This window comes from Elgaria multicarinata, chromosome 6 (genome assembly GCF_023053635.1).
Source record: "Elgaria multicarinata webbii isolate HBS135686 ecotype San Diego chromosome 6, rElgMul1.1.pri, whole genome shotgun sequence".
Classification (NCBI taxonomy): domain Eukaryota; kingdom Metazoa; phylum Chordata; class Lepidosauria; order Squamata; family Anguidae; genus Elgaria; species Elgaria multicarinata.
The window spans coordinates 20,867,907-20,894,064 of record NC_086176.1 but is presented as its reverse complement, the minus strand read 5'-3'; the positions used below and the strand labels follow the sequence as shown (position 1 = coordinate 20,894,064).

Below are 26,158 nucleotides of genomic sequence, written 5' to 3'. Positions count from 1 at the left end.
AAAATAACATTTGCATGCATTTTTGTTGCTTTCCACTTTTCTCCACATCACGCAGACACAAGCAATACAAAAGCCATTTTAAATGTCTGTTATGAAAATGGCCTTGGTGAGTTCAGAAATGCAGATTAGCAGTCCATAAATCTTCAAGGCAGCTATAGAAAATGGTGACACATAGTGAAAGGATAAAGTTCTTACATATTACATGAGTAGAAGCTTTAGTTTTACATTGCAAGACTTAATAGTGTACTCCTATGCATGTCTACTCAGAAGTAAGCCCCACAGAGTTCAGTGGGACTTACTGCCAAGTAATTGTGGGCAGGGTACACAGTCACATGGGAGTAAGTCTCACTGAATTCAGTGGCACTTACTTCTGAGTAGAGATGTATAGGATTGCTCTGTTAAGGATGCAAACCTATGCATGTTTTGACAGAAAAAAGGCTGCATAAACTATCTAAATTACTTTAGATAAAGGACATTTAGGTTTGCACCCTAAATGTCGTTTATCTAATGTAGCAGAAGAGAACAATAAATATGGTTGCTTTAGAAGGAAATGAATGCATATTATTTGGAATTAAGTAATACATACTGAAATTAACTTCGTCCAAGCAGATGCAATAAAGATTTCATTTTATTTTGACAGGCCATTTACCATTATTTATTGTATTTTCTCAGCCCCTGTGGGCATTTTTAGTTTGTGTGAACCATGCCATATGGCAGAGTTTCAGCTTTTGCCACATGAGAAACTTTCAACAAGGTCTTTGCATTCTTATTTTCTAGCAGTTAAAAAGCTTAGTGAGATAATACATCTGCAGTAACATGTTCTTTTGTGACTTTACAATTCAATGCTTTTTTCTCTGCGAATAAGAATAAAACCCTCTGCTGTGATTAAAATGTAGTTTTTCTTTGGTACCTGCTGCTTAGTCAAGAAGTAATAGAAATCAAAAGGATTGTGGGTGAAAAACTTAAGCTTTCTGCCATAGGCACAGTAAATTAAACCAGTCTTCAAAAGTTCTATTTGCTGAAAGGAAGGAATTTTTTTCTCCCTGCCCCCTCTCCACTTTGCTATCCAATATGCTTTCATGGTAAATTCTAATGACGATTTTTCCAGATATAACTAAACTTTTCTGCTCTTATTAGCACTCAACTATGCATGTATACTTGCAAAACAACAATGTGATACCATTGCTTCTAATCTTTGCCTCCCTTCCTTAGTTGCATACTTTAAGCAAGTCCTGATCAAAAGATTGTGACTGAATCAGAGGACCTGTGCAGACTTAATATTGCCTATTGCTTAACTATAGTTAAGCAATCAAAAGTAAGCCCTTTCACCATGCTCCATCTTCTTTGAATGTAAATCCCCTCTACTGGGCCTAACTGCAGTTGTGTCTTACATCAACATTAACCTGGTTAGGCTACACCCCCTAGATAAGAACTGTAGGTTTCATTGGTCTCTGGGAACCGAGACTGGAACCAGGGCTCCGACCTTGGAGCCCAGAAACTGTTCTCCCTGCCCTGGCCTTCAGAGGTGGTGCAGTTCTCTCAGATCAGAGCATGGAGGGGTGAAAAGGGGTTGGTCTCAGGAGCAGCAAGGTGAGTAGACTACAGAAACTGCTTTACACATCTTCCTGTCTGGTCTCCAGGCTCCTCCTCACCCCTTCCCTGAAGCTGCGGCTAGGCGACCAAAATAGCCCTTCCAGGCAAAACGCAGGGTAGCTGGAGCATGGAAGAGAGGATCCTCTTTGTGCTCCAGCCACCCTGCATAGGATAGTCTGCAGCCTCCAATTTCAAAGGCTGGCAACTCTCCAGACAGGATTGCACCCTTAAATGTTAGTATTTTCCAAAATGAGTCAAGTTTTACCTCATTTTCTTAATGTTCACAGTTCAGTTCCTTTCTTCACTGTGAATACAGATGATTTAATACCGTATTTCATTCAGGCTTGATTTATTTTATATCCAGGTGTAATTTACTGCATGTGGGGTCTGACTCAAGCCTCTGTCCACGGATGTGAAAATAATGTAACACAAATGCTATGCTGGAGTGTGGATCAAGAAGTAGCCTGAAAATCTCCCTTTCTTCTAAGGCACAGCCCAGAGGTTTCCAAACTCCAGTGTGTGAAACGTTTGCTGTGGGCCTGAAGAGAGCTGTCTGATGACATGGTGCTGAGTCTTCTTATTTCCAGCTGAGGTAAATAGAGGAGAATGATGCTATCAATATCATTGCACTAAGTTCAGCATGTCACTGAATAGCAGTTGCCAGGGAGGGGACAGCAATAAGACAGGGGTATTGTTATCACACCCTGCTTGGGCTTCCTAAAGGCATCTGGTAGGCCATTGTGGGAAACAGGATTCTGGAATTAAATGAGCCTTTGGTCCAAGCCAGCAGGAATCTTGCCTTATTTATTTTTTAATGGGACATAGCAGTTGGGACAGAAGCTCCATTCAGCAGACCAAAACCTGCTTATTTATTTATTTGAAGTATTTTTATGCTGCCTCTCCACCAAAAAGGCTGCCAGAGTATCTTGCAGATAATTAATTACAACCTAAAAAGACATGATACACAAGAAAAAAGGGGAACAGAGGGGGTAACATAATTCTTTTAGCAGGACTGGTGAAATGGCCCTGCACTCCCTCTCACCTTCCTAGCATTTCAATAACTGGGTTAAGAAACTAGATCCGGATTAAAATTCAACAGGTTTCAACATTACAGTTGAACCAGGTCTGGCAAACTGAAATATCCAAAGCTGTGTTTTAGAAGATCTAAAACATTTGAATTTAACGTAATGGCATGTAGTGTTCTTTCTCATAACAGACCAATGCTGAAGTTTGTGCTAAATGGTGATGGCCTTATTATTGTTGCTGTTGTTATTATTATTACTTTATAATATTTATGCCACTTATGTCAACCCTGTGAGGTTGGTGTCTTACTTGGTACAATGGGGAACTGAGAAAGTGACTTGCCCAGCACCAATAAGTACACCGCTCTATTCAGAAGGCTATAATGCTAAACATTAAAGAAGGTTGTGAGTGTGCATGCTGTGATTTCTTTGTGAATATCGAGAATAAAATGTGTCACCAACTGGAATTGCTCACCAATATCATACTGGGGCGTTCCCTCCAGCGGTGCCGTTTTATAGAGCCTTGTTTCAGGGAAAGTCCCGCTCTCCATTCATACCAATTTCCAGGTAGAGAATTAGTTTCTTTTCTTTTCTTTTCTTTTTTGTCTTCTTGCACAGTTTGCACTTTACATGCCTCTGTCTATCTGAAGCCCAGGATAGGCATTACAAATGAAAAGCCTGCCAGAGCTGTATATATATATTTATTTATTTCATTTTTATACCGCCCAATAGCTGAAGCTCTCTGGGCGGTTCACAAAAATTAAAACCATGAAAAGCATAATAAAACAACCAACAGTCTAAAAACACAATTACAAAACACAATATAAAAAGCACAACCATGATAAAACCGCACAGCAGAAATTGATATAGGTTAAAGTACGGAATTAAAACAGTAAAGTTTAAATTTAAGTTAAATTAGGTGTTAAAATACTGAGAAAATAAAAAGGTCTTCAGCTGGCAACGGAAGGAGTACAGTGTAGGTGCCAGGCGAACCTCTCTGGGGAGCTCGTTCCACAGCTGGGGTGCCACAGCAGAGAAAGCCCTCCTCCTAGTAGCCACCTGCCTCACTTCCTTTGGCAGGGGCTCATGGAGAAGGACCCCTGTGGATGATCTTAAGGTCCGGGCCGGCACATATGGGAGGAGGCGTTCCTTCAAATAACCTGGCCCCAAGCTGTTTAGGGCTTCGAATGTTAGTACCAGCACTTTGAATCAGGCCCGGACCTGGACTGGCAGCCAATGAAGTTGTAAAAGGACTGGCGTGATGTGGTCTCACTGTTTGGTATACACATTTGTATACCAAACAGTGTCATTGTTGATCTCATCACAAACTAGCGACACTTTTCCCCTTTAAAATTCATTTGCTGATGTCAGCCACCTTTCTAGGTGGGGCATTTTGGGGGGTTGGGAGGCACATAGCACCAAGAAAGCTATCAAGACTGATCTCTTCCGGCAGGCCTATCCAGTAGAATTTTAGGATACTTTTAGGATTCTTTTAGGATGTTTTTTAACAGTGTATACTATGTTTTTAATTAGTATTTTATGTATTTTACGCTTGCTGTTGTTCCCTGCCTCGATCCAATTGTAGAGGCGGGTAAGAAATATATGATGATGATGATGATGATGATGCAACCCCCGATTCGCTGGTGGAGAGGATGTGAGAACCAGGCCAGGGGAAGGGATAGTCAGTAAGCTTCCCCCTCACTCCTCCTCCATGCAGAGAATGTGTTGACCTACATTATGGGCCATGTAAAGGTCAAATTAACAGATAATTTAGTATGAACAACAAAAATTAAATGACTGGCATATTTTTTGTTTCATGAGAAAAAAACATTATGGATACAGTGAACAAAGCCATATATTAAAAGATGTAAAACAAACAAAATATTCTATGCTGCAACTAAGAAGTTAAAAACTAAAGTGGAGCTTTGTTTTCTCAGAAATTCAGTTTTAATCTTGTATCATGACAGCACCAATACAAAAAAGGTTTAGAAACAGAGTAAGAGCCACTATGGTTGTGAATATAGTGAGTGCTTTAAAAGAGTAAAGGGTAACTTAGGGTAGATATTTTTTCAGATCACTGTGGCCCTGTTCAGAAGACACCTTAAACCATGGCTTTAACCACGGTGGTTAAGCCAGAAAGCCGGGCTGTGTTCAGAAGGCGAAAAGCCTTATTCACTGTGGTTAAAGCCGTGGTTTAAGGTGTCTTCTGAATGAGCCCGATAAGTTATAAGCACCCAATCCTGCTGTACTCATCATAACTTCAGAATAAACAAACTCTTACTTTTTACTGCAGGCAAACTAACATGCTTCTTTATTGCTGGGTGGGTAGAGAGCACAACCAAACCTGAAAAGCAAAGCAAAGCCCAAGGGCGGACATTAACTATAGCCCATAATACACATTTCTAATATTGCCCTCTTCAAGGATCATATTGCTGTACAGACTGTTTTTTCAGGATCACTTCAGTAATTATGAGCCAGTGATTCGAACACAACCATGACAGATATATCAGAGCCAGTAATTATAGTGTGCTTGCGATCATGAAAAATCCACTCTGTCAGGGAAAGTCAGGAGCTCTGCCAGATGAGGCTTTTATTGTACGCTCATCCTGCATTATTCACTGAATTTTTCAGAGGATCCTGTTCTTAAAACAATCTATCATTCTTTAAATGGAGGCTGGCATTGTCTGACATGTCACAAATTAAATGGAAATTTACCAAAAATATCCCATGGTGAGGTGAAACACAGCTCCACCTGTGCTACAGGACTGTGTCCACCCTCGCCCCATTCACAGCCTCTTTGTTAATGGATACTTTTGCTATTAGCTAGTTCTCACAGACTCCAGGGGAAAGCCAGCCAGAGCTGCAACAGAAGATTGCAAGGGTGGGGATGGAAGCCAGGATTAGTCTCAGCAAGGGATGTGCTTGGTTTAGTCTGCCATCTCCTTCCCTAATTTATTGAGAAATTGCATCAGAATGAACATTGTTTTAAAAATGAAAAAAAGGGCCTCTTTGTGCTGTCCTGGTAAGCTGGTTTTAAAAACAGCAACAACTTAATTTGTTATTTTGGCTGCTGGAATAAGGGAGGGTGGGGACAATGGAAGCAGGAGTGGCTTATTAATTTGATCAGAAACAACATGAATTCTAAGACCCTGTTCAGAAGACACCTTAAACCATGGCTTTAACCACAGTGGTTAAGCCAGAAAGCCAGGCTGTGTTCAGAAGACACCTTAAACCATGGCTTTAACCACAGTGGTTAAGCCAGAAAGCCAGGCTGTGTTCAGAAGACACCTTAAACCACGGCTTTAACCACAGTGGTTAAGCCAGAAAGCCAGGCTGTGTTCAGAAGACACCTTAAACCACGGCTTTAACCACAGTGGTTAAGCCAGAAAGCCAGGCTGTGTTCAGAAGACACCTTAAACCACGGCTTTAACCACAGTGGTTAAGCCAGAAAGCCAGGCTGTGTTCAGAAGACACCTTAAACCATGGCTTTAACCACAGTGGTTAAGCCAGTAAGCCAGGCTGTGTTCAGAAGACACCTTAAACCATGGCTTTAACCACAGTGGTTAAGCCAGAAAGCCAGGCTGTGTTCAGAAGACACCTTAAACCACGGCTTTAACCAAGGTGAATAAAGCAAAAAGCCTTATTCGCTGTGGTTAAAGCCATGGTTTAAGGTGTCTTCTGAATACAGCCCGTCTTTCTGGCTTAACCACCGTGGTTAAAGCCATGGTTTAAGGTGTCTTCTGAATGGGCCCACAGTGTGTGGGCAGGAAAGAGACTGCAGTTATTCCGTGACAAGGGGGAAGTGTTCTATGTGTGCTCAGAGGAACTTTTCTTCCCATGTTCTAGGGCCCTGCTCGAAAACAGACCCCTGAAATAAGCACTGGTAAGGTCTTAGCAGAAACTAATTTGGGGTTTGGGAAAGAGAGCAAGATCAGCTTCTCTCTTAACAAACAAACAAACAGGAAGGGGAGTTGTGAAAAAAGTGGGGTTTCTTTGTGAAGAGTTGCTGGAGGAAGGGAACAAAGAATGGATTGTGTGGAGGAGAGCAGAGTGCATGTGTTCTCTGGTTCAGTTTGCTGGCAGTGGAGATGAGGTTAGTGCTTAAATTCTGAAGAGTGAGATGCTGAGGCTTTAATCTCTGTGGAATTATGGCATCACTCTGTAACCATTGCTTCTTACTTTGAATTGTGGGAAGATGAGGTAGGCCCTCTTTGTGTGTGTGGGGGGGGGGGAGATGGAAATCTTGGGAAACATTGAAAAATAAGCAATACTCATTGATTTAGCACTCTTCACAGGCATGTTGGCTTTCCAGATAGCTTCCATCAGCCTCAGGTAGCATGGGCAATGGTCAGGAATGCTGGGCATTGTAGTCCAAGCTGTCTGGAGGGTACCTGGTTGGGAAAGTCTGCTTTAGGAACATAAAACCGCCTTTAACTTCCTGAAGTAATATTATGTATAATTTTGTTTGCGCATAAAATCACACTGTATTTAAAAATGTTTAAAACTAAACTCAGTAAATTTGTAATTTATTGTCAGTATATAATATAAAAATATAATTTTATGAGCAAACAAAGATTTACATAACGTATTTTAGGTTCCTATTTTATGACCAGAAGGAACTTCAGCAAGTAGTCCGTGAAACATGTGGATCATCCTAGAAGCCAACAGAAGCAGGAAGAACTGGAGGCAGGTGAAGACTAGTGTATAACATCTGTTTCTGTTTGGATTTGGAAGTGGATTTGGTTTTCCGGATCATGCTTTATATCATTGGCCTTTATCTGCTGACTCATACTGAATGTTGGTCGTTCACATCTGCATTGGATCATCCGCCTTGGTCAGTTTTGGAATCTTCTTTTGTGAGTCTTCTTTCTAAATGGGTGGCATTAGGTTCTAGACATATATGAATGCATAGGGTTCCTTCTACAGTTAAGAGGCATGTGGCATATAATGTCATGTGAATTACACTTTCATTCATTTTCTCATCCTAAATTGACCTTATGTCATGTTTCTCAGAAAAGTCTTGCTTTTGACGGGAGGCACATGACAAGGCTTGCTAAGTAATCTACAAAGCTTTTATTAAGCAACAATCGTCTCTTCTACCTGAAGAGAGTCTAACCTCTTGGAAACTTCCCTCTAGGCAAAACTATGCAAACTAAGTAAGACAATTGTCCGCTCAAGAAGAATAGGAAGCCACTTCCCAAACGCCCATAACTTCAGAGAGCCTGGAGCAGAGGCTGGTTCTGGCGTTATCGAACTGACTTTCTCACGCCTTCCTTCCGCCCCATGCATTTGAGCTTCTGGCGGATCCTAGCATCAGCTAGCTTGTCGGGACGCTCACCTGCGGAAGAAACCTCACCTTCCACTGAGTGTGTAGGATTTGGCCTTGAGGAGATAAGCTCTGGAGGGGACTGTCTCCCAGCTGGGGAATCACCCGTGAGAGCTTCCTCCCCCACTGGTACAAGCTGGCTGGTGTCTGGTGCTGCATCTTCTAGTTCTGAATCTGATTCTGATTGATTACCTGAAATCTTCTCCCAAAACAGGGGCAGTAGGGTTAGACATGACACTTTATGGGACAATCTAGATCTAAAAATTGATAAGAAAATGTTTTTGTGGTACCTACATGGATAGACAAAGCGATTTTTAGTTTGGATCAACTGGTGGGTGCCGCTGAAGTTTTGTCAGTTTCTGTCTTGCATGCCAAGTAGGTCTTGCCAGTGTGGCTAATTGGTAATACTTGCAGTTGCAGAATTTATTATTATTATTATTATTATTTATTTATTTATATAGCACCATCAATGTACATGGTGCTGTACAGAGTAAAACAATAAATAGCAAGACCCTGCCGCATAGGCTTACATTCTAATTAGTATCTAGGTTTGGCCTGGCTACTTTTACAGCATCACAGTCTCCGTTATTATTGGAAGTGCTTACTTAGACCCACGATCTATATCTATAAATACTTGCTATTGGTGAATAAATATGGCAGGAATGGAATAGGGAACTGGATTGTGGCATTGTGTTTAATGAGTGGATCACCACTTTGGCATCTATACCTATTGCATCTTTAGATTGTAGGCTGAGTCTTTTTTAGCAAAAACTTTTGTTTCGTGTCTGTTGGACACTGCAACATCTCTTTAATAAATGATTGTCTAATTTGTTTTATTGCTGGCAGTGCAATAAAATTGTAGTATTGTAGCTAATGTTTATTTTAAATATTTGTTTTGGCAATGTGCAGTAGTTGCTACTTTTTAGAAGGAGCTTATTATACGGATATATTTTGTACTGGAGCAGTCTTTAATATTTATTGATGTACACACTCCTTTAAATTATTTACCTGCTTCATGGAAATTAATAAATGGTCAGCGTAAATGGATTCTCCATGCTTTCTTAACAGTTAAAAGACTGATATTATGACATTGGAAGAATAAACTTTACCTCCTATAATGCAATGAATTCAGGACCTTATAACGTTTTCAGCATTTGAACAGGTGGCATATAGATGCCATCTTTGAGAGCCAGTGTGGTGTAGTGGCTAAAGTGTCGGACTGGGAGTTGGGAGATCTGGGTTCTATTTCCCACTCGGCCATGGAAACCCACTGGGTGACTTTGGGCCAGTCACAGACTCTCAGCCCAACCCACCTCACAGGGTTGTTGTTGTGAGGATAAAACGGAAAGGAGGGGGATTATGTACGCTGCCTTGGGTTCCTTGCAGGAAAAAAAAGCAGGATATAAATGCAATAATACATACATACATCTTTAAATAGATACTTAGTGGATATCTGATCCACTTAATTGATAGTAAGTTGTGGGATAATCCACATGCTGTTCCATTGCATCTGGTAACAGTGGTAGGATAACCTACAGTGTTTCCTTCACATGTGGTTTTTTAGATTAGAACTACAATAATTGACTGCTACCAGAGCAGCCCCAGAAACAGGACTCTGTAGAACAAAACCCAAACTGTCAAGAATGAACAATTTCTTTCATATTATGATACAGTGACTCTAATCACATGCTGGAAAAATTATTATTATTTCCCACCTTTTCACAATACTGAGACTCAAAGCAGTTTACAAGATTAAAACATATACAGTTAAAACAAATAAACATAAATTTAAATAGTTAATATAGAATTAAACCCTTTTAATATTAAAAACATTTAAAAAGCAAATCACAATGAAAAAATCCAGAGTATTCCCAAAGGCCTGCCAGAACAAAAAAGTTCTTTGCCTGCCTCTGGAAGTATAAAAGATGACTTGGAGCATCCCTAAATGTCTATCAGTAAAAGATACATTAGATCAAGAATTTTAATAAGGTTTGAAGACCTGTAAAAGCTTAATTATTTTGTTTACACTTTTATTTTTTAGACTGTGAGCTAAGCAAGAATAATGTTTCTTTGCATACATAAATCTTTTTTCACGTGTTTTTTTCCAGCTCTGGAATGGCCAGCCAGGAAACAGAAGTTCAGAGACTGATACTAGATGATGATTCAATGATAGAAGGAATAAGTGACCAGGTACTGCTGGCAGTCGTGCTCAGCTTCACATTCCTTGCTGCACTGGCATATATGCTTTTAAGGTGAGATGTTTGTAGTATTTTATGAAATTAAAGATATACCCTGTTTCCCCGAAAGTAAGACATCCCCCGAAAATAAGACCTACTTCCAGTTTTGCCTCTCGCTGTAATATAAGGCATCCCCCCGAAAAGAAGACCTTTTTTTTTGTTCAGCAATAAATGTGTACCGTATTCTTCTTCATGGAAAAATAAGACATCCCCTGAAAATAAGACCTAGCGCATCTTTGGGAGCAAAAATTAATATAAGACACTGTCTTATTTTCGGGGAAACAGGGTAGGTCTATAAGATGATAGAGCAGCTGGATTCTGGTCTGTCTTTGGTATGACTAGGATCTTTGAATCACACTGTGTACTTGGAGTTACACCTCCTACCAAAACATGACTGAACAGATTTGTAAGAGGTACAAGCAACTGACATTTGAAATATATATATATATATAAAAGTTCTGGAAACCCAACAAGACCAGGAGATATGCATGTTTAAGGTTTTTTATTTCTTCTTCTTCTTCTTCTTCTTCTTCTTCTTCTTCTTCTTCTTCTTCTTCTTCTTCTTCTTCTTCGATTAACCTTTCCAAAGCTGCCCTGTGCTCTGATGTACTCTTTGGAATAGGCAAAGAATCCAGGAAGCCCTTTATTTGGTTGAAATTTGGCTGTTGTGTGTATAAGTTCTGATAATATTTTGAAAATGCAGAACAGATCTCACCTTTCCTAAGAGTCAGGGTGTTCAATAGGTTCCTGAAGGCCAGCACTTGTCTTTTAATTTGAGCACCTCTCAGTCTCCATGCCAGAAGTCTTACCCCAATCAGAGCATGCCTGTTTAGTATAGAGAAGTACTTTTGGATTTGTTGGGTTTCCAACAAATTCAATTTGTGTCACACTGTCAGTTTTGCATATATTTTATTTGAACTGGTTCTCTTATGCTTTTGTACTTTTTTATACTTAAGTTTTGCTTGGTAATCACAAAGTGCAAAAAGACAAGTGAAAAGCAGGATCATAACATAGCTAATGACATGAACGATGACAGCAGTACTCTGATGGGCTAGGAGCCAGAGTTCTCCATCCACAGCATCAGTAACAGACAGTTGGCTTTCCTGATTTTGACTCCATTGTAACACTGGAATGCGTAGATTAAGATCCTTTAGAATCTGAACTCCTTCATTCAAATTAGTAACGTACCAGGCGGCAACCTTGTAAGAGACCCTGAACTTAGGCCAGCTTCTTTTTAGAGAATTTTTATGATTTCATGAAGTCACACTTTGTGTTTTATGGTATCTGGTGACAGATCTAGAAGCACCTGAATTACATTACCTTTGTATTTAAGCTCTGTACCAGCTCTAGGCAATCTAAGGATGAGATCTTTAGTCTTCATGACCTCAAATTGGGCTACAAGATCCCTGCTTTTGACATTGCTATTTTGGTGTTGCCTGTTCTATTAGTCTGTGTGCCTGTTCTATTAGCAAAGCATGAGGAAGGATGTCTGGAAAATTCATAGCCAGTCATTTTTGGAGGAAGGCTTCAACATCCTGCCCCTCAACTCTTTCCAGAAATCCTCGAAATCGTAGATTAACCCTACAGACCTGATCCTCAAGATCTGATATGTTAAGCCTTAGTTCGTTTTCTCTTGCTATTAAGTCTTTAACCTTGTTTTGGACCTGCGCTGCCATAGTAACAGTAGTATTTGCTGTTCAACAACAGCAACAATTTTATTGCAGCCAATTACAGCAAAAGTTAAGTTAAAAAGTTACAAAGACAAGTAATCATGGAGGATCTAGTAGAAATGGCCAAGTTCAAAAACTTGGGCACTTGCTCGGTGATTGATTGGAAGAAACAGCAGTATTTGCTGTTTCTTCCACTCTCTTCATATATTCAGTGAAAATGTTCAAGCGAACTGTGATACCCTATTTCTTCGATTCTAAGACGCACTTTTTCCCCCCTATAAACATCTCTAAAAATGGGGTGCATCTTAGAATCGCGGGTGTGTCTTAGGGTTTTTTTTCTGTTGGTGGGACTGAAATTAGTGTGCGTCTTACAATCGATGGCGTCTTACAATCGAAGAAATACGGTAGTAGAGAGACAAGCCTCTATCTCATTTTTAACATCAATCCTTTCAGCTCTTATCTGAGCCAGGGTCTCAGCTATGTAAGCCAGAATTTTGGGAATTAGTTGGTCAGTTAGGCCTTCACCTGACTCCACTGTTGCCATATTTTGACTTGGGGGTGGGTGGGCAGAAGAAAAAGCCTTAGCTGTTGGCTGTTCAAAGTAATTTCTTAATGTACTTAATGTACTGTGCCCTGTCCTTTCTGGTACCTGATGGTGACATCTAGAGATGCTAGCAGCCATTCTAGCTTGTGATAGCTCTTGATTTAGCTGGCAGAGATCAGGAGCTTCTACTTCAAAGTGCCATCTTGCTCAGTGACAGTTTGGAACTATTACCATGCAGAGAAATGGAACGGCTTAGAATTCTGAATGTAATGAACTATTATTATTATTATTATTTATTTATATAGCACCATCAATGTACATGGTGCTGTACAGATAACACAGTAAATAGCAAGACCCTGCCGCATAGGCTTACAATCTAATAATAATAACTGATACTGCACCACAGTAAACTGATGTTCGATTCTATTTTGGAAGTACTTTATTAGTATTATTTCACTCTCTGTATTTTCTCCTAACAGAAATGGCCACATAGATATTCATCCTGAAAACCAAGAGCTAGTGAGAGCAATTAGACAACAAATACAATCAGAACAGGTATGGTTCTAATTGTGTTTCATATCTACTCAGTATCAGCTTCTATTCGAGAAACTTCTCTGAAAATACTGCATAGATGGTATCAGTCGCCAATAGAGCTAGCACATATTACTTCAATATGTAGCTGCCCTTGTTGGAGAGGCTGCAGGGTAAAGGCACGTATTTTCATTTATGATGGACTTGTCCATATATACAGGGATTCTGGATGTTAGTACATAAAGAATTGACTGTTATTACTAGAGAAAGGATTGTATATGATCCAGAATTATTTTTATTATCCGTATACAAAGGATCTAATGTAAGTTTGAAATGTAAAGATTTATTATTATTTTTATTAACTGCTGCTCTCCAGACAATTACACAGCAGTGGAAAAAACTGGACAATTTGAACTTATCGGCATGATACCAAAATATATGGTCAGTGGCAATATCAGAAAAAATAACTCATGACTTGCTTCTAGTCCAAAGAAAAACAGAACCACTATCCTTTTATGCTATATGGTGGAGATTTATTCAGCATACATCACAACTGGACCTACAACAATATATGCTCGCTTCAGTTTTGAGCATTTGGACATTATAACAATAAATGAAGATCACACAACACACTTATTAATTAGTTTATTTGTTTATTTAATTATTATTGGAATAATAATTAATGGAATTGTTTTATATGTTATTGTAAAATAAATATTATTTTGTCCTCCCTTTTTTTCCTTCTTTGTATTATTTCCCCCCTAAAATTGTATTAATTAATTCTATATAACAGTTGTTTAGACATCAATTGTTAGGGGGCTGATCACTTGTTGGTTACATTAAAATAAAAATTATTAAAATAAAACAAATCTATTCGTCCTTGCACAAATTGCATTTGGTGTTGACTATCAAAAAACTTCTCATGTAACCATCAGGGTGTAGATAAATTTGAGTGTGGTGGATTCTGTGTTCCTCAACTCTTTGTCCTTGGCCCAAATCTGGATGTTGTAACAGTTGAAAATGATCATTCCCTATATTTCCCAAGTTCAGGGGTGACTGTTAACATCAGAAATATAACTTTTTTTTTTGAGGACCGTTCTTGTTTTTTTAAGACAAACAGTTTACATATTGTTACCCAGCTTTTACTCCCTCCAAAATAAGGTAATGGGAACACTTTCATAGAAAGACTAGAGATATAAAATCTCTGGAAATAATAAACCCATGGGGAAAATGTTCTTTAATCCTCTCTGTAAGGTTCCCAGCATAGCTATTTCTTTCATTCCTTATTAGTCTTATTGGTCTAAAGTATATTTTTAGTGATCATCACCAACGTGCATTTCTGGGGCAGGCAGAACGTATGTTAGGATCTCCAGGTAGATCTTCAGGTGACTTGCAGTAGATGAGCAAGAATTTCTGGATACCATTTGTTTAACAACAGCAACAACAAGTCTGTTTTCCTCTTAAGCTGCTGAACTCAAGAAAGGTTGGTGGGAAAACAGGAGTAGATTTGTGTGTAAAGGATTTATGTACTAGCTCCAGTTCTGGTGCTGAAAACAAATTCCTGGGCTGAGCATGTGTTCAGAGGCACCCTGTTCTGCAATTCTGTGCCCACTTTCTTGAGCCACTTTTTTTGCACTTGGTTCCAATGGCTGGCCATGGGGATCCATTGAAAAACAAAGTAGATCCTGTAAGCCTAAAATCTGTCCTCCGCTGCTTTAACTCGAGATCCCAGTGATCAGGCTAGGACCTTATGCATGTGCTCTATCAGTGTGCAGTGGCCACTGTCAAATGAAAAGCAGACTAAAATGTGACAGATGTTAAAGCCTTCTTCTCCCGCTTAATCCTGACCATCAAAAGTCAGACCCAAAAAAAAGATCATGAAATGTTTCTGAAAGAGACTTCAATTTGGCCAAGTATCTTTTGGGAAAGGCTCTCTCATATTGCAGAGTCCAGTTTTGTCCTATATTTATGTACGATTGCTCTTATTCATATTGATACGTTCTTTATCACATGTGGATCAAATATAGTGGAAATTATACATGTTGAAAATATTTTCTTCTCATCTTGCAGATAGAGTTAGTTTGCAGCTTCTATCAGGTAAAATAATTTTTTTACTTGAACAGGTGACATTTCTCATTTCTTCTTCCAGGAGAATGCAGTTGATGACAGACAACATTTCTATACTGATATGTCCTGCCCAGTGTGTTTACAGCAAGCTACATTTCCCATTGAAACAAACTGTGGACATCTTTTCTGTGGTATGCAAAAAGAAAAGGTTTCACTTCTCCCATTCCATCAATGATGAGATGAAATGACCAAATACAATGCAGAAAAAGAGTGTTTTTGACAATGTGGACTGATTTTACAGAGGCATGGAATTCCACTTTAGCTGATTCTCTTTTAGCTGATTCTCAAGCTGATACTACTAGTTGCTTCTAAATGTGTATGCCATAACTTTTTAAAAAATGTAAAATTGATGTTTGTTGTAGTATGTCAGATACTTGTCAGAATGGCTGTCCATTTTTAATCCTATCCCACTTTCGGTTTCATAAAATTCATTTGCATAAGAGGCTCACAGCAATTCTTATGCCAGTTTCATGGGAAAGGTTGATCATCATTGGCATTTGAGTTGGCTTTTGCTTAAAATTTAGATGGACATCAATTTCAATTTTGTTTGTAAAGAGTTCTGAAGACATTGCTTTGCACTAATGATTTAATGTATTTTGGGGGAAATCACCCTTTACTTTCCAATGTCATTTTTGAACCACCTCATAATTATTTATTTAATAGATTTACAATCCACTTTGCAGAGTAAAACCCTTATGATTTTGATCAGCTTATTATTTTTGAGTGGTCAGAATATGTCTATTCAGTTAAATAGTGACTTCTGTTTGGATATTGTCAGTCTGAGTAGCTAGTAATGGTATTCTTTTTCTTTTTTCTTTTTATAGGTTCCTGCATTATTGCATATTGGAGGTGTGGTTCATGGCTGGGTGCAATCCATTGCCCTATCTGCAGACAGACGGTAATAAGCTGATATTCTGATCTCAAATTCATTATAAACAAACTTGTTTATAATGTAATATGATTTTATATATATTTTACTTGAATGTCTTATAGCTCCTGACGAAGGATCCACAGATCCTAAACGTTGAGCGTTGTACAAGTTTGGTTTAAAGTTTTTAGAACATTTTTTATATTTTGGATAAGAAAAATAAAGAAACCTCTTTTGATATTTCATAGCACCAGAGCTATTCACCTCTTTTTCCCATAGCCTTTTCGTGGTGCTTTTTCACTCTTTTTCAAGCCATAGTTCTACAAACATTACCCTTTGTTTTACTTTAAGTGAAATGGGAGTGTAATAGATTTTAAGAGTTGTATCCAGTAGCGATGTTCCACCCATAGAAGGGAACCATCGGAAGAACGGATTTCCACTTTCCCCTTTGAGACCTTGTGCAACTCCCAAATCTATTCTGGAGGGTTGGGAGACACACACACCCCTGGAGAAGATTTAGGTTGTGGGAGAGGGCTGCAAGGGAGAGGAAAATCCCATTGCATGAGTGGAAATCCGGTTCCACAAGTGGACTTCCGTTTGCACAAGGTTAGGATTCAACCCTAAGACTGAACATTTAAGTTGAAATTTGAGGCCAAGTTCAGAAAATCCACATTGCTAGTTTTGTTATTTTAAAAACATGTGTGCTTCTTTGTTAGCGTTTAGCATGTAAAGTATTTACATATTTATGTTTGGGGAATATACAGAATGATACACTCAATACCTACAGTAAATTTGCTTTAGAATCTATGTTGGAGATCAATTTACATAATGAATCCCAGAGGTGTAGTTATGTTAATCCCTGCAGCAAAAACAACTAAGACCCCCATAGCACCCTGGCAAGTTTATTATGGCAAAGGTCTTCATGGATTGGAGCCCACTTTGGGACTCTTTATATTGCTTTCATCTCTAAAAACGACACTGTTAAAATGTTTACAACTTATCTTTAAGTGTTACCTTAAATAGGTAATAGTTTGGTGTTTCTTTAAGCCTCCTTCCTGCAACTAACCAATTGATATATACTTTTTGGTAAAATACTATATTTAGCCTGTGGGCTAAATTCTCTGTTTTGCTTGGGCTATAGATAATGTTGCTGTACTCCCTTGACAAGTGCTTCAAGGCAAAATACCCTGGTTTTCAAATCTTGTTTAGATTACTACAATGGGGCTGCTTCTCAAAACTGTACACAAACTTCAGCTAGTGCAAAATAGGGTGAGTAAATTGTTAACTGGGTTTGGCCAGTACAGTTCTGTACTTTGCCATCTGCACTGGCTGACTGTTTCTGGGCCCAATTCAAAGTGCTAGTTTTAACATTTAAAGCCCTAAATTAAAATCAACATTAAAATCACTCCACTGGCTGCCAATTAGTTTCCAGGTGAAGTACAAAGTGTTGGTCATTACCTTTAAAGCCCTACATGGTTTGAGTCCATGTTACCTGCAGGATCGCCTTCTCCCATACAATCCGCCCTGCACACTCAGGTCCTCTGGGGAGAACTTACTTCAGTCAGCCAAAACTAGGCTGACAACTGTTACCCAGAGGACCTTTTCTTCTGTCGCCCCCAGACTGTAGAATGGCCTGCCGGAGGAGATTCATCAACTTAACACTCCCTGATCTTAAGTCAGCCATAAAGTCTAATCTCTTCCAGCAGACCTACCCAGATGATTATTAAACCTAAGAATTTTTAAGATCTTTTGGGGTTATTTTGATGCTTTATTGATTTTATATGCTCTTTTAATTAATTTTATGTATCTGATTTATACTGTATTGTACTAATGTTGTTCCCCGTCTTGATACAAAGGGAGAAGTGGGTAAGAAATGATGATGATGATGATGATGCGTGGAGACAGATTCCTTAGGGTGCAATCCTATCCATCTTGGATTTTGTTCTTATGTTCTGAGTACATCATTAGTTGACTTTTTTTTTTAATAGTGTGTGAAATTTCCTAACCTTTTAAATGTATTGCATCAGGGAGAAAATACATGCAAGTATTCATGACTGATTTTCTATTGTATTCAGGTAACTTTATTTTTGCCACTCTTCAATGAGGGGCAAGAGGATGCAGTGCAGGTACTCCAAGATGTCAATGATTACAACAGGAGATTCTCAGGACAGCCAAGATCGGTATGTGTGGGGATCGTGTCACTAGGACCAGGGGCCCACAATTCTGCTCACTATGGCAAGCCCGGCACCGCCTGCCGTCAGTTCCAAGGTGGTGAGAAAGGCTCAGCTTCTTTGCTCCTGGGGCATTTGGACTGTCTCAGAAGTACAGTGGCAAACCAACCGGCTCCTGCCTTCCTCTCTCTTGGGAAAAGCCAGGGCTTGTTGTTTTGAAGCTGTGCTTCTAAGGCAATTCCAGTTCTCCTTTCAGGCTTGGAAATGGAGAGGGGCTCTACCACATTTGTGTTAGAGCAGTGTGAAAAGCCATTTGTATGAAAGCAGGAGCTTTCCCCCACCTCGAGCTTTAAATTGGAAGGGAGGAACACTCCTTACCCCCTCTCCCTGGCTCCAAAGTCCCTGACTTTGTGCTTTGATTAAGAAATGCAGGGACAAGACAACGCCTCTTGTGGGGAGGGCCCTGGGAAACATATATTTCTGGTTGACCAGCATGGCCAACCAAATTTGTGTACCCCTGAATGGAACCAGTTACCTAGGGAGGTTGTGGGCTCTCCCAAACTAGAGGCATGCAAGAAGCAGCTGGACAACCATCTGTCAGGGATGCTTTAAGGTGGATTCCTGCATTGAGCAGGGGGTTGGACTCAATGGCCTTGTAGTCCCATTCCAACTCTACTGCTCTATGATTCTATGAAGACAAAGAATAAACCTTGTGGATGGGATGAATGTGACTGTATGATTCAGGAATAAAATGCAGGATGTACTTGAGAAGTACAAGTCTAGTATACGTTCTCCTTCAGAGATTCAGCCTTTCTGCAATTCCAGCAATGCAGTGCTCCCATCCCACAGTATTCATCCATGTAGCTAAAATATATTTAACACTGTCTAATACACTTGCACCCTTAATGCTGGCTTTATGGAACAGAGGAGAGCCAAATAACTGCAGATTTCCTTGATTTTTTCATAACTTTTCATAATTTTTCCTGTTTTCATGCAAATGACTTTTCACAATACTAAGCAAACGTACTCAGAAAAGAGTTTATGTAATAAAATAGTTAAGAGGGTGCACTGTGAACCAAAAGATCTCTTTTCCAAATCTCACCTCCGCCATGAACTCATTAGGTAGCCTTTGGCAAGCCACTCTCATACTTTCCTCTTCTGTAATAGATGGAATTGTTGTCAGGCTTGTGGGCACCACCACAAGATGGCTGCTGCCTGGGCCTGCCTTCTCACAAAGGACAGGTAAAGTCCCCAAGAAACAGAATATAAGACAGATATTGGGTTTGAGCCTCAAATGCCAAAGCCCATGTTTGCCCCCATGAAGTACAACAAAATACCTACTTCACCAAAGAAAACCAACGATGCTCTCAGAAACCCCACTTCCTAAAAAGCAAACAGGTGAAACTTCCCCCTCCCAAACCAAAAAGATCGGCAAAACTCCCCACCACCACCAAAAGCAAACACACATAGGCACAATTGACCTTCTCATCCAAAAACAAAACAGGCAAAGCTACTGCCCTCCTACCAAACAGAAAAGCATAGTTCCCCCCCAAAAAAAAGCAAACCGAGGAGTGCTACACAGGCAAAAACATCCCTGCTGTCCTTGCCCTGCCCCCCACAGCAGCCCCTAAGCTTAGGAGGCAGCAGGAAATATTTTCTTACTTAAAAAGACACTTCTAACTTCTAGGTGATTGCCCTGCAGCTGCCCTGCCCCTCTTTCCTTTCCCCACCAAAGAATACCCTGGACTCATGTGGGGCTCAGATATCTCCTGGGGAAAAGGAGATATCTGGCAGGGCAGCTGTAAGGTGGAGTTGTGCTTTGCAGCCACTAAAGATAAAAAGCTGTTTTAAAATTCTTTACTTTTTTTTTAATTTGGAGGGGTTGCATTGCTTGGCAGGTGTCATGTCTGCACTGCCTGCAGGTGCTGCGTTGCTAACTCCAGTTCTAAAGATTGTTGAGATACTTTGAGCATTTGGGAATATTATTATTATTATTATTATTATTATTATTATTATTATTATTATTAATTTATTTATATAGCACCATCAATGTACATGGTGCTGTACAGTTTACACAGTAAATAGCAAGACCCTGCCGCATAGGCTTATAAAGCTTATAATATTGTTTTGAACCAAGGTATAAATCCTTGAAATAGATTTTGTTGTTCCCATATATGCTTGTTTAACCTTGTACTTATGCTGTAAAAAGATTCTCGTGTAGGGCAATATTTTTCCAGTTCAAGGTTTCATATGGATCAGTATAGCTCTTCAAGTAGAAGATACTGGGGGGAAAGAGGTCATGAACACTCTCTGAGCTGGAATTATAATATCCGTGTTACTTCTCCAGTGTTACCATTTTTGTTTGCATGTGTGGCGATACCCACCTTTCTGTCCCTTAGGTATGTCTGGATTTGTATGTCTAGTGAGTGCGGAATGTTTGACTGAGTGGGTGTGGCTAGTGATGCTGTGAGAGAGGGGGAGGGTGGGGTATAAATAGTTTGGCTGAGGGGATTATGTGGTTTAGTTTGAGGTTTGGTTTTAGTCTGGGAGATTTAGTCTGGCTTGTGCCTCATGAGAGTGTGTAGTGTGTGAGGAATGAGAAGAGATAGGATTTTAAGGGACTTGGGATTGTTGTTTTAAATATAAAAATAAGCAGGTTTGATCTAAAATTGAAATACCAAAGATCTGTTTAATTTCAATAAACTTTATTTTGTGTTCTGTTACTACAAACCACGTGTCAGCTCGGATTTATTACCTGCTATATTACACAGTGTAAAAACATCTAACAATACACCTGCAGTTCAGTACCTCAGCAATAGAACCTATTTCCCAAAAGCCTTTACCTTGTTCCCTCACATATAGGGGAAAGGGTTGTGTTGTTTTCACCCTTTCCTCAGGCTTTTCAAGAGGTGGCGCTTGGCTTGAGAAGGCTGTGCTAGGCAAGGCCTTCTGTGTTAGGTCGGTGTCGTCGCAGCATGCTTGTAGTATTTCTGTTAAAAACCCATGTGATAAAGCATGTAGCTTTTGTAACATAAACCCAAAACTGATTTTGTACATTTTGTTTAGATTATGGAACGGATTATGGATTTGCCCACATTACTGCGCCATGCGTTCAGAGAAATGTTTTCCGTTGGAGGTCTCTTCTGGATGTTCCGCATCAGAATATTCCTCTGCCTGCTCGGAGCTTTGTTGTATCTGGCATCACCTCTGGATTTTCTACCTGAAGCCCTCTTTGGAATTCTGGGATTTTTAGATGATTTCTTTGTGGTCTTTCTGCTACTCATATATATATCTATCATGTACCGAGAGGTTGTAACACAAAGACTGAATAGATGAAAGCAAGTGTCAGTGACCAATCTTCAGAAGCGTTAAGGGGGATGCTTAACTAAATGAGCCACTATGAAGAAAAGCATCTTGACACACTTTCAGTTTCTACTATTAAATAGCTTCTAGCCAAACATCTTATGCAAGCATGAGGGATTGAAATCATGGCAATTAGTGAACTGGAATTTCAGTGTGTGTTATATAAAAGAGATTTAATTCAAGATATAATACATGCTTAGTTATGTTTACAACAGATAAGTAATTGTATGTCATTGTATGTCATGATACACATTTACCAGTTATAAAAGGGAATTTCTTTGGGAATGCTTAACAACAAGAAGTATTTGAATTCGCTGGATACGTACTTAAGGCACTGTTCAATGTAAAATTTCATATTTGGTGTATAATTTCAAAGACTGTTTAATATCTCACTGTGGGTGGGGGTGGGTAAAATAGATTAGCATCTCTGCCTGTTCAAGTTTGCCCAAGCAATACGGTTCTCAAAATAGGCTTGGACTGCAACATAATATTGCATAAAGACAGTAAGTACAGTATTGTTTCAGCTGCAGCTATGTGCAATTACATGTGTGTTTTTCGCATGGAACTTTTGTGCCATGGAATGTGTATCATCCATTAGGGAGAGAATTCTTGAACACTGCACACTCTGATAGTGTGTGTTAACATTTTGTATTGCCAGCTTTCAATTTTTTGGGATAAAACAGATAATAGCCCAGCTCAAGATAACTAGGGGCTAGCATGGAGTAATATTAGGCAAAGATTTGAACTTAAACGATATGAAATACTATGTGAAATACTAAATATCAACTATAGCAGAAACCTAAAAGTGAATTTTATAGTGAATATACTTGAAAGAACATCGGATAACGGGGACCACAAATATCTGGTGTATAATCTTCCTTCAGAAAAACCTATGCATGCTTATTTAGGAGTAAGCCTCACTGAACTCAGTGAGACTTGCTTCTGAGTAAGCATGCATAGAACCATGCTGCATGTCTCCTAAGTTTATACCACATGGTTGTCTTGAAATACTATGAAACACCATGTTTAAGCCATTTAGCCTGTTCAGATTTAAATGGTTCTTGAGGGAGGAGGGAACAGCTGAACAGGAGTGAAAGCACTACGTATGCCTTTGCATTTCGGATGCAATTGGGCGGGCACTGACGTGTGAATGGCTAACTTCCCCACCCATGACATACAAAGAATATTGGCACTGCTACATTGAGTAGCCCATTAGAGAAATAGGAATATTTAGATATAAAAGGGTGCTATATAAAAGGCTTATGAAACAGACGGATGTGGGGACCTGATGTCAGTGCTCATGCAATGCACCTCATCCCTTAACCATCTATGAAGTCACTGTTTGGGTCTTGATGTTTAGCCAACTCCTGTCTCAAATATTAACAGGGCAGAGAATGAGAGCATGGGGGCTTCTTAAGAGATAGCTTTGAGGTACTGTCATAAAGACCGTGGGATCTCATGTTCCCTTTCCCTCTCTGGTATGAATTCGCTATAGCAGTTTTAACCATAATGACGGATTAAGCTAGCACTAATCTTAACTGTGGTTAATATTAATCATGTTTTTATCCTAACCACCTTCAAGCCATGGTTTTGAACACTGTCTTGATTGCAAAAACTGATTAGTATTAACCATGGTTCAAGTCTATGCCAGTGCAACCCTTAACCATGGTTAATTGTGGGACAAATTCATGCCAGGGGGAAGGGAGTGTACACTGCTGCAATCTGCCAGTCGCATAACTATGGTTAATGGAGGGGAGAGTATTATATGCACTGGTCCTTTAATGCTTTCTTTCTTTCTTAAATTAATAAAAGCAGCAAGCCCTGCAATTGGATGAAATCATTGTCAAAGAAAACTCATGCCCCATTTACTAACAATACTTTTTTCTATTCAACTCTATTTGGAAAATGTAATCCTCTTCTTTATATACTCCAGACAAGGACCTATTTGAGATCCTTTTGTCATCCATGCATCCAGTTCTACGCAGGGATTCTGAGTGCCAATGTAGACATATGAAGATGTTTGAATGTGCATGTCAAGTGCATTTGAATAATATTTTTTGTAAAGTGGGTGTGTGCCTGTCTGTTCTTTGTTTAAGGTCTTGTGTATGTACAAGGCCAAGGTTCTCTTAATGCACAACTGATTTCATTGTCAGAAATGTTAACTATTTCTATAAACTTAATTTTAAATCTTCAAAATCATGGCTGGAAAAATAGTTTGAATGTAGAAGCTCAATCTGAGGCTTACAGTACTTTGTTCTATCCAGATTTGATCTGAATGTCTTAAAAAAGGGGGGGGGGGACAAGGAGCCAAATAATTTAAAAAGAGTAAAAAACTTACTGTTTACTAAGCTTTTCAGGATGGTTCTAATTCCTTTTAAACCTTCTGCTCATTTTGTCTTGTCATAACTAGTACATACTAGTGATTTGTTGGCTACCTCAGGTAATATTGATTCACAATTTAGTCTTGCTTGATGTTCAGCCAACCCAAATTCTGCTTAAGGGGCAGCACTGTAGATTGTGAAGCATGGAATCTCAATCACGTATACGTGTACGTTTCTGCCTCTGATATTCTACCAAAACCTCCCTGATACATTGGTAATGTCTACATAATCAAAGAGATGAGCTCAAACCCTGGTTCATATTGCCTTCTATATTTTCTGGTGGCTGAATATTCTTATGCAGATCTAAAACTTTGCTGATTTCAGCTGATTACAGTAGAGTTCTTTAGTAGCCTTACTTGGTAACTGCACTAATACATTTCCCCCCCTTATTTGGGTCTCACCTACATCATCAATACAGGTCCTCTGACATAACTTAGAATGTCTCCCAATTGGTATGTGTTTTCATTCTGTCTGCTATGATGATTGATGGTCTGAGAAGTGGGCTCAGTCAACACTCCATCTTGTGATCTGTCACTGTTCAGTATTCCTCTTCTGGGAACTTTTGTAAGAATTCTTGCACCTCATGGAAAGAAGATAAGTCATCCCATTGCATGCTACCCTTGTTCCCAGCTCCTGTCTTACGAACATGCACACCTTCTCCATTATCGTAGTCTTTTGCCTTTTTAGTGTGGGAGCAAAAGAAGCCAAAGGTGGAACAAGAGTAGTTTGTCCCAAAGGATTTATTATTGCTGATGCAATAATTGGACTAAATCCAGTCGTTCATCAAGGCAATCTAAAGGAATTTAAAAAAGATACAGTTTTACAAAAGTAGGGGATTGTACAACCATCAACGCTCATACAGTATACTTTAAAAACAGTTTTCTAAAATTCATTGTGAGGAGTCGCCAAGATATATAACAATTCATGTAAAATAAACACACTACTCCTGGTTCTACCTTTGGCTTTTTCTGCTCGCTCGTTATCTGGGGTTTCCTTTCTCTTTTGGCCAATTTTTGCCTTTTTAGGACACATGTCCCACTCTCCTCAAGCTGAACTTGCACTTGCATACTTATTCAATAGACACGTTGCTTATTCCTTCTGCTCATGTTTATCTTTAATTAGTGCTTAATTAAATCATGGCTATATATTTCTTTTTAGAAACTGGATAAATCGGCCTTTTTTGATCTGGAAACACTCATATAATCACTGTAATCTCAGATGGATACTATTGCTTCCAACGTGGAGCTGTGGATGGTAATAGCTGAATTTGATTACCAATGTTATAAGTATGTTGTACTATAGGTTTTTTTAGATCCGGAAGGAAATTTCCCTCCTAGACATTGATCGATAATGTTTGATGTAGGACATAAATAAGCTGATTTTGTCTATATTGCCTATACATTATTGTGCTTATTGCTTATATTTATTAATATACACCTTAGCATGAGGGTAGCTTTTTCATTCATTCCCAGTAGTAATTAAGGTCCATTAAATGTGTTGAAATCTTTCCCGCAGTCACTAGCTACAGTATTACAATAATGTAAGATCGCTTTTCTATAATATTTCAAGATATTTCTCATTCAGATGTATTTTCCAGTATTAACTTTTAAACATTTTCTGGACCGGAAATCTTAGTTTGTGAATCAATCCCACCCACCCCTAAAAAATAACTGGATTAAACTAATAATGGGATTTGGGATGGCAGCCGTCCTTTCTGGAAAGAGAAAATATTCCGAAGAAAACATCTCTTTTTTTACTTCCATTTTTCCAATAACTGATGTTCAGTATAATAATCCAGATATTAATGATTATATAATGCTTTCTAGTTCTCACACAATATCTTAAACCAGCCTTGCCGTCTGGTGCTCTGTTTATTACAAGTGCTACATATGAATTGTCCTAATTGTTGACTTTCGTACGAGGAAGAATGAGGCTGCAATCCTATACACACTTACCTCTGAGTAGGTTTCATTGTAAATAATGAGACTTACTTCTGAGTACACATGTATAGTACTGAACTATTAATGACTGACGCTGGTGTAAAACAGTTGTCAGAGGCCTATGGGACTGTAGACTGCATGCTGCTATAGAAGTTTTTACACACAAAAACATAAGATAGCTCTTGTTTTTACTGATAATAGCCATGACTAAAATAAAATAAATATTCTGTCAATTCATTTCTCTCTGTATTTTGTAACACTATCTTATGTTCCCTGAGACACATATAGAAACCCGAAGCTCTTACATTTACAATATAGTAAGGACACTTTCCTTTTAAAACAAGTTCTCCTGAGAAAGTTTGGATAGTAGCTGAATAAAAGAGCA

The 26,158-nt window shown here is 39.1% G+C and overlaps 1 protein-coding gene across 3 annotated transcripts in view; it reads left to right on the top strand.

Annotated features, from left to right (window-relative positions):
* The window catches only part of RNF170 (ring finger protein 170), a 28,648-nt gene extending 5,000 nt beyond the window's left edge, over positions 1–23,648 (top strand). The window contains exons 2-8 of one of the 3 annotated variants that reach the window (XM_063129124.1): positions 2,082–2,185; positions 10,050–10,193; positions 12,872–12,947; positions 15,073–15,181; positions 15,875–15,948; positions 17,994–18,098; positions 21,156–23,648. In XM_063129124.1, coding sequence (XP_062985194.1) covers positions 10,057–10,193; positions 12,872–12,947; positions 15,073–15,181; positions 15,875–15,948; positions 17,994–18,098; positions 21,156–21,425 — 771 coding nt within the window. In that variant the 5' untranslated portion in view covers positions 2,082–2,185; positions 10,050–10,056 and the 3' untranslated portion in view covers positions 21,426–23,648. The remainder of the gene's footprint in view (positions 1–2,081; positions 2,186–10,049; positions 10,194–12,871; positions 12,948–15,072; positions 15,182–15,874; positions 15,949–17,993; positions 18,099–21,155) is intronic. The other 2 variants (XM_063129125.1, XM_063129127.1) reach the window with 2 other exon arrangements.
* Positions 23,649–26,158: the final 2,510 nt, after the last annotated feature.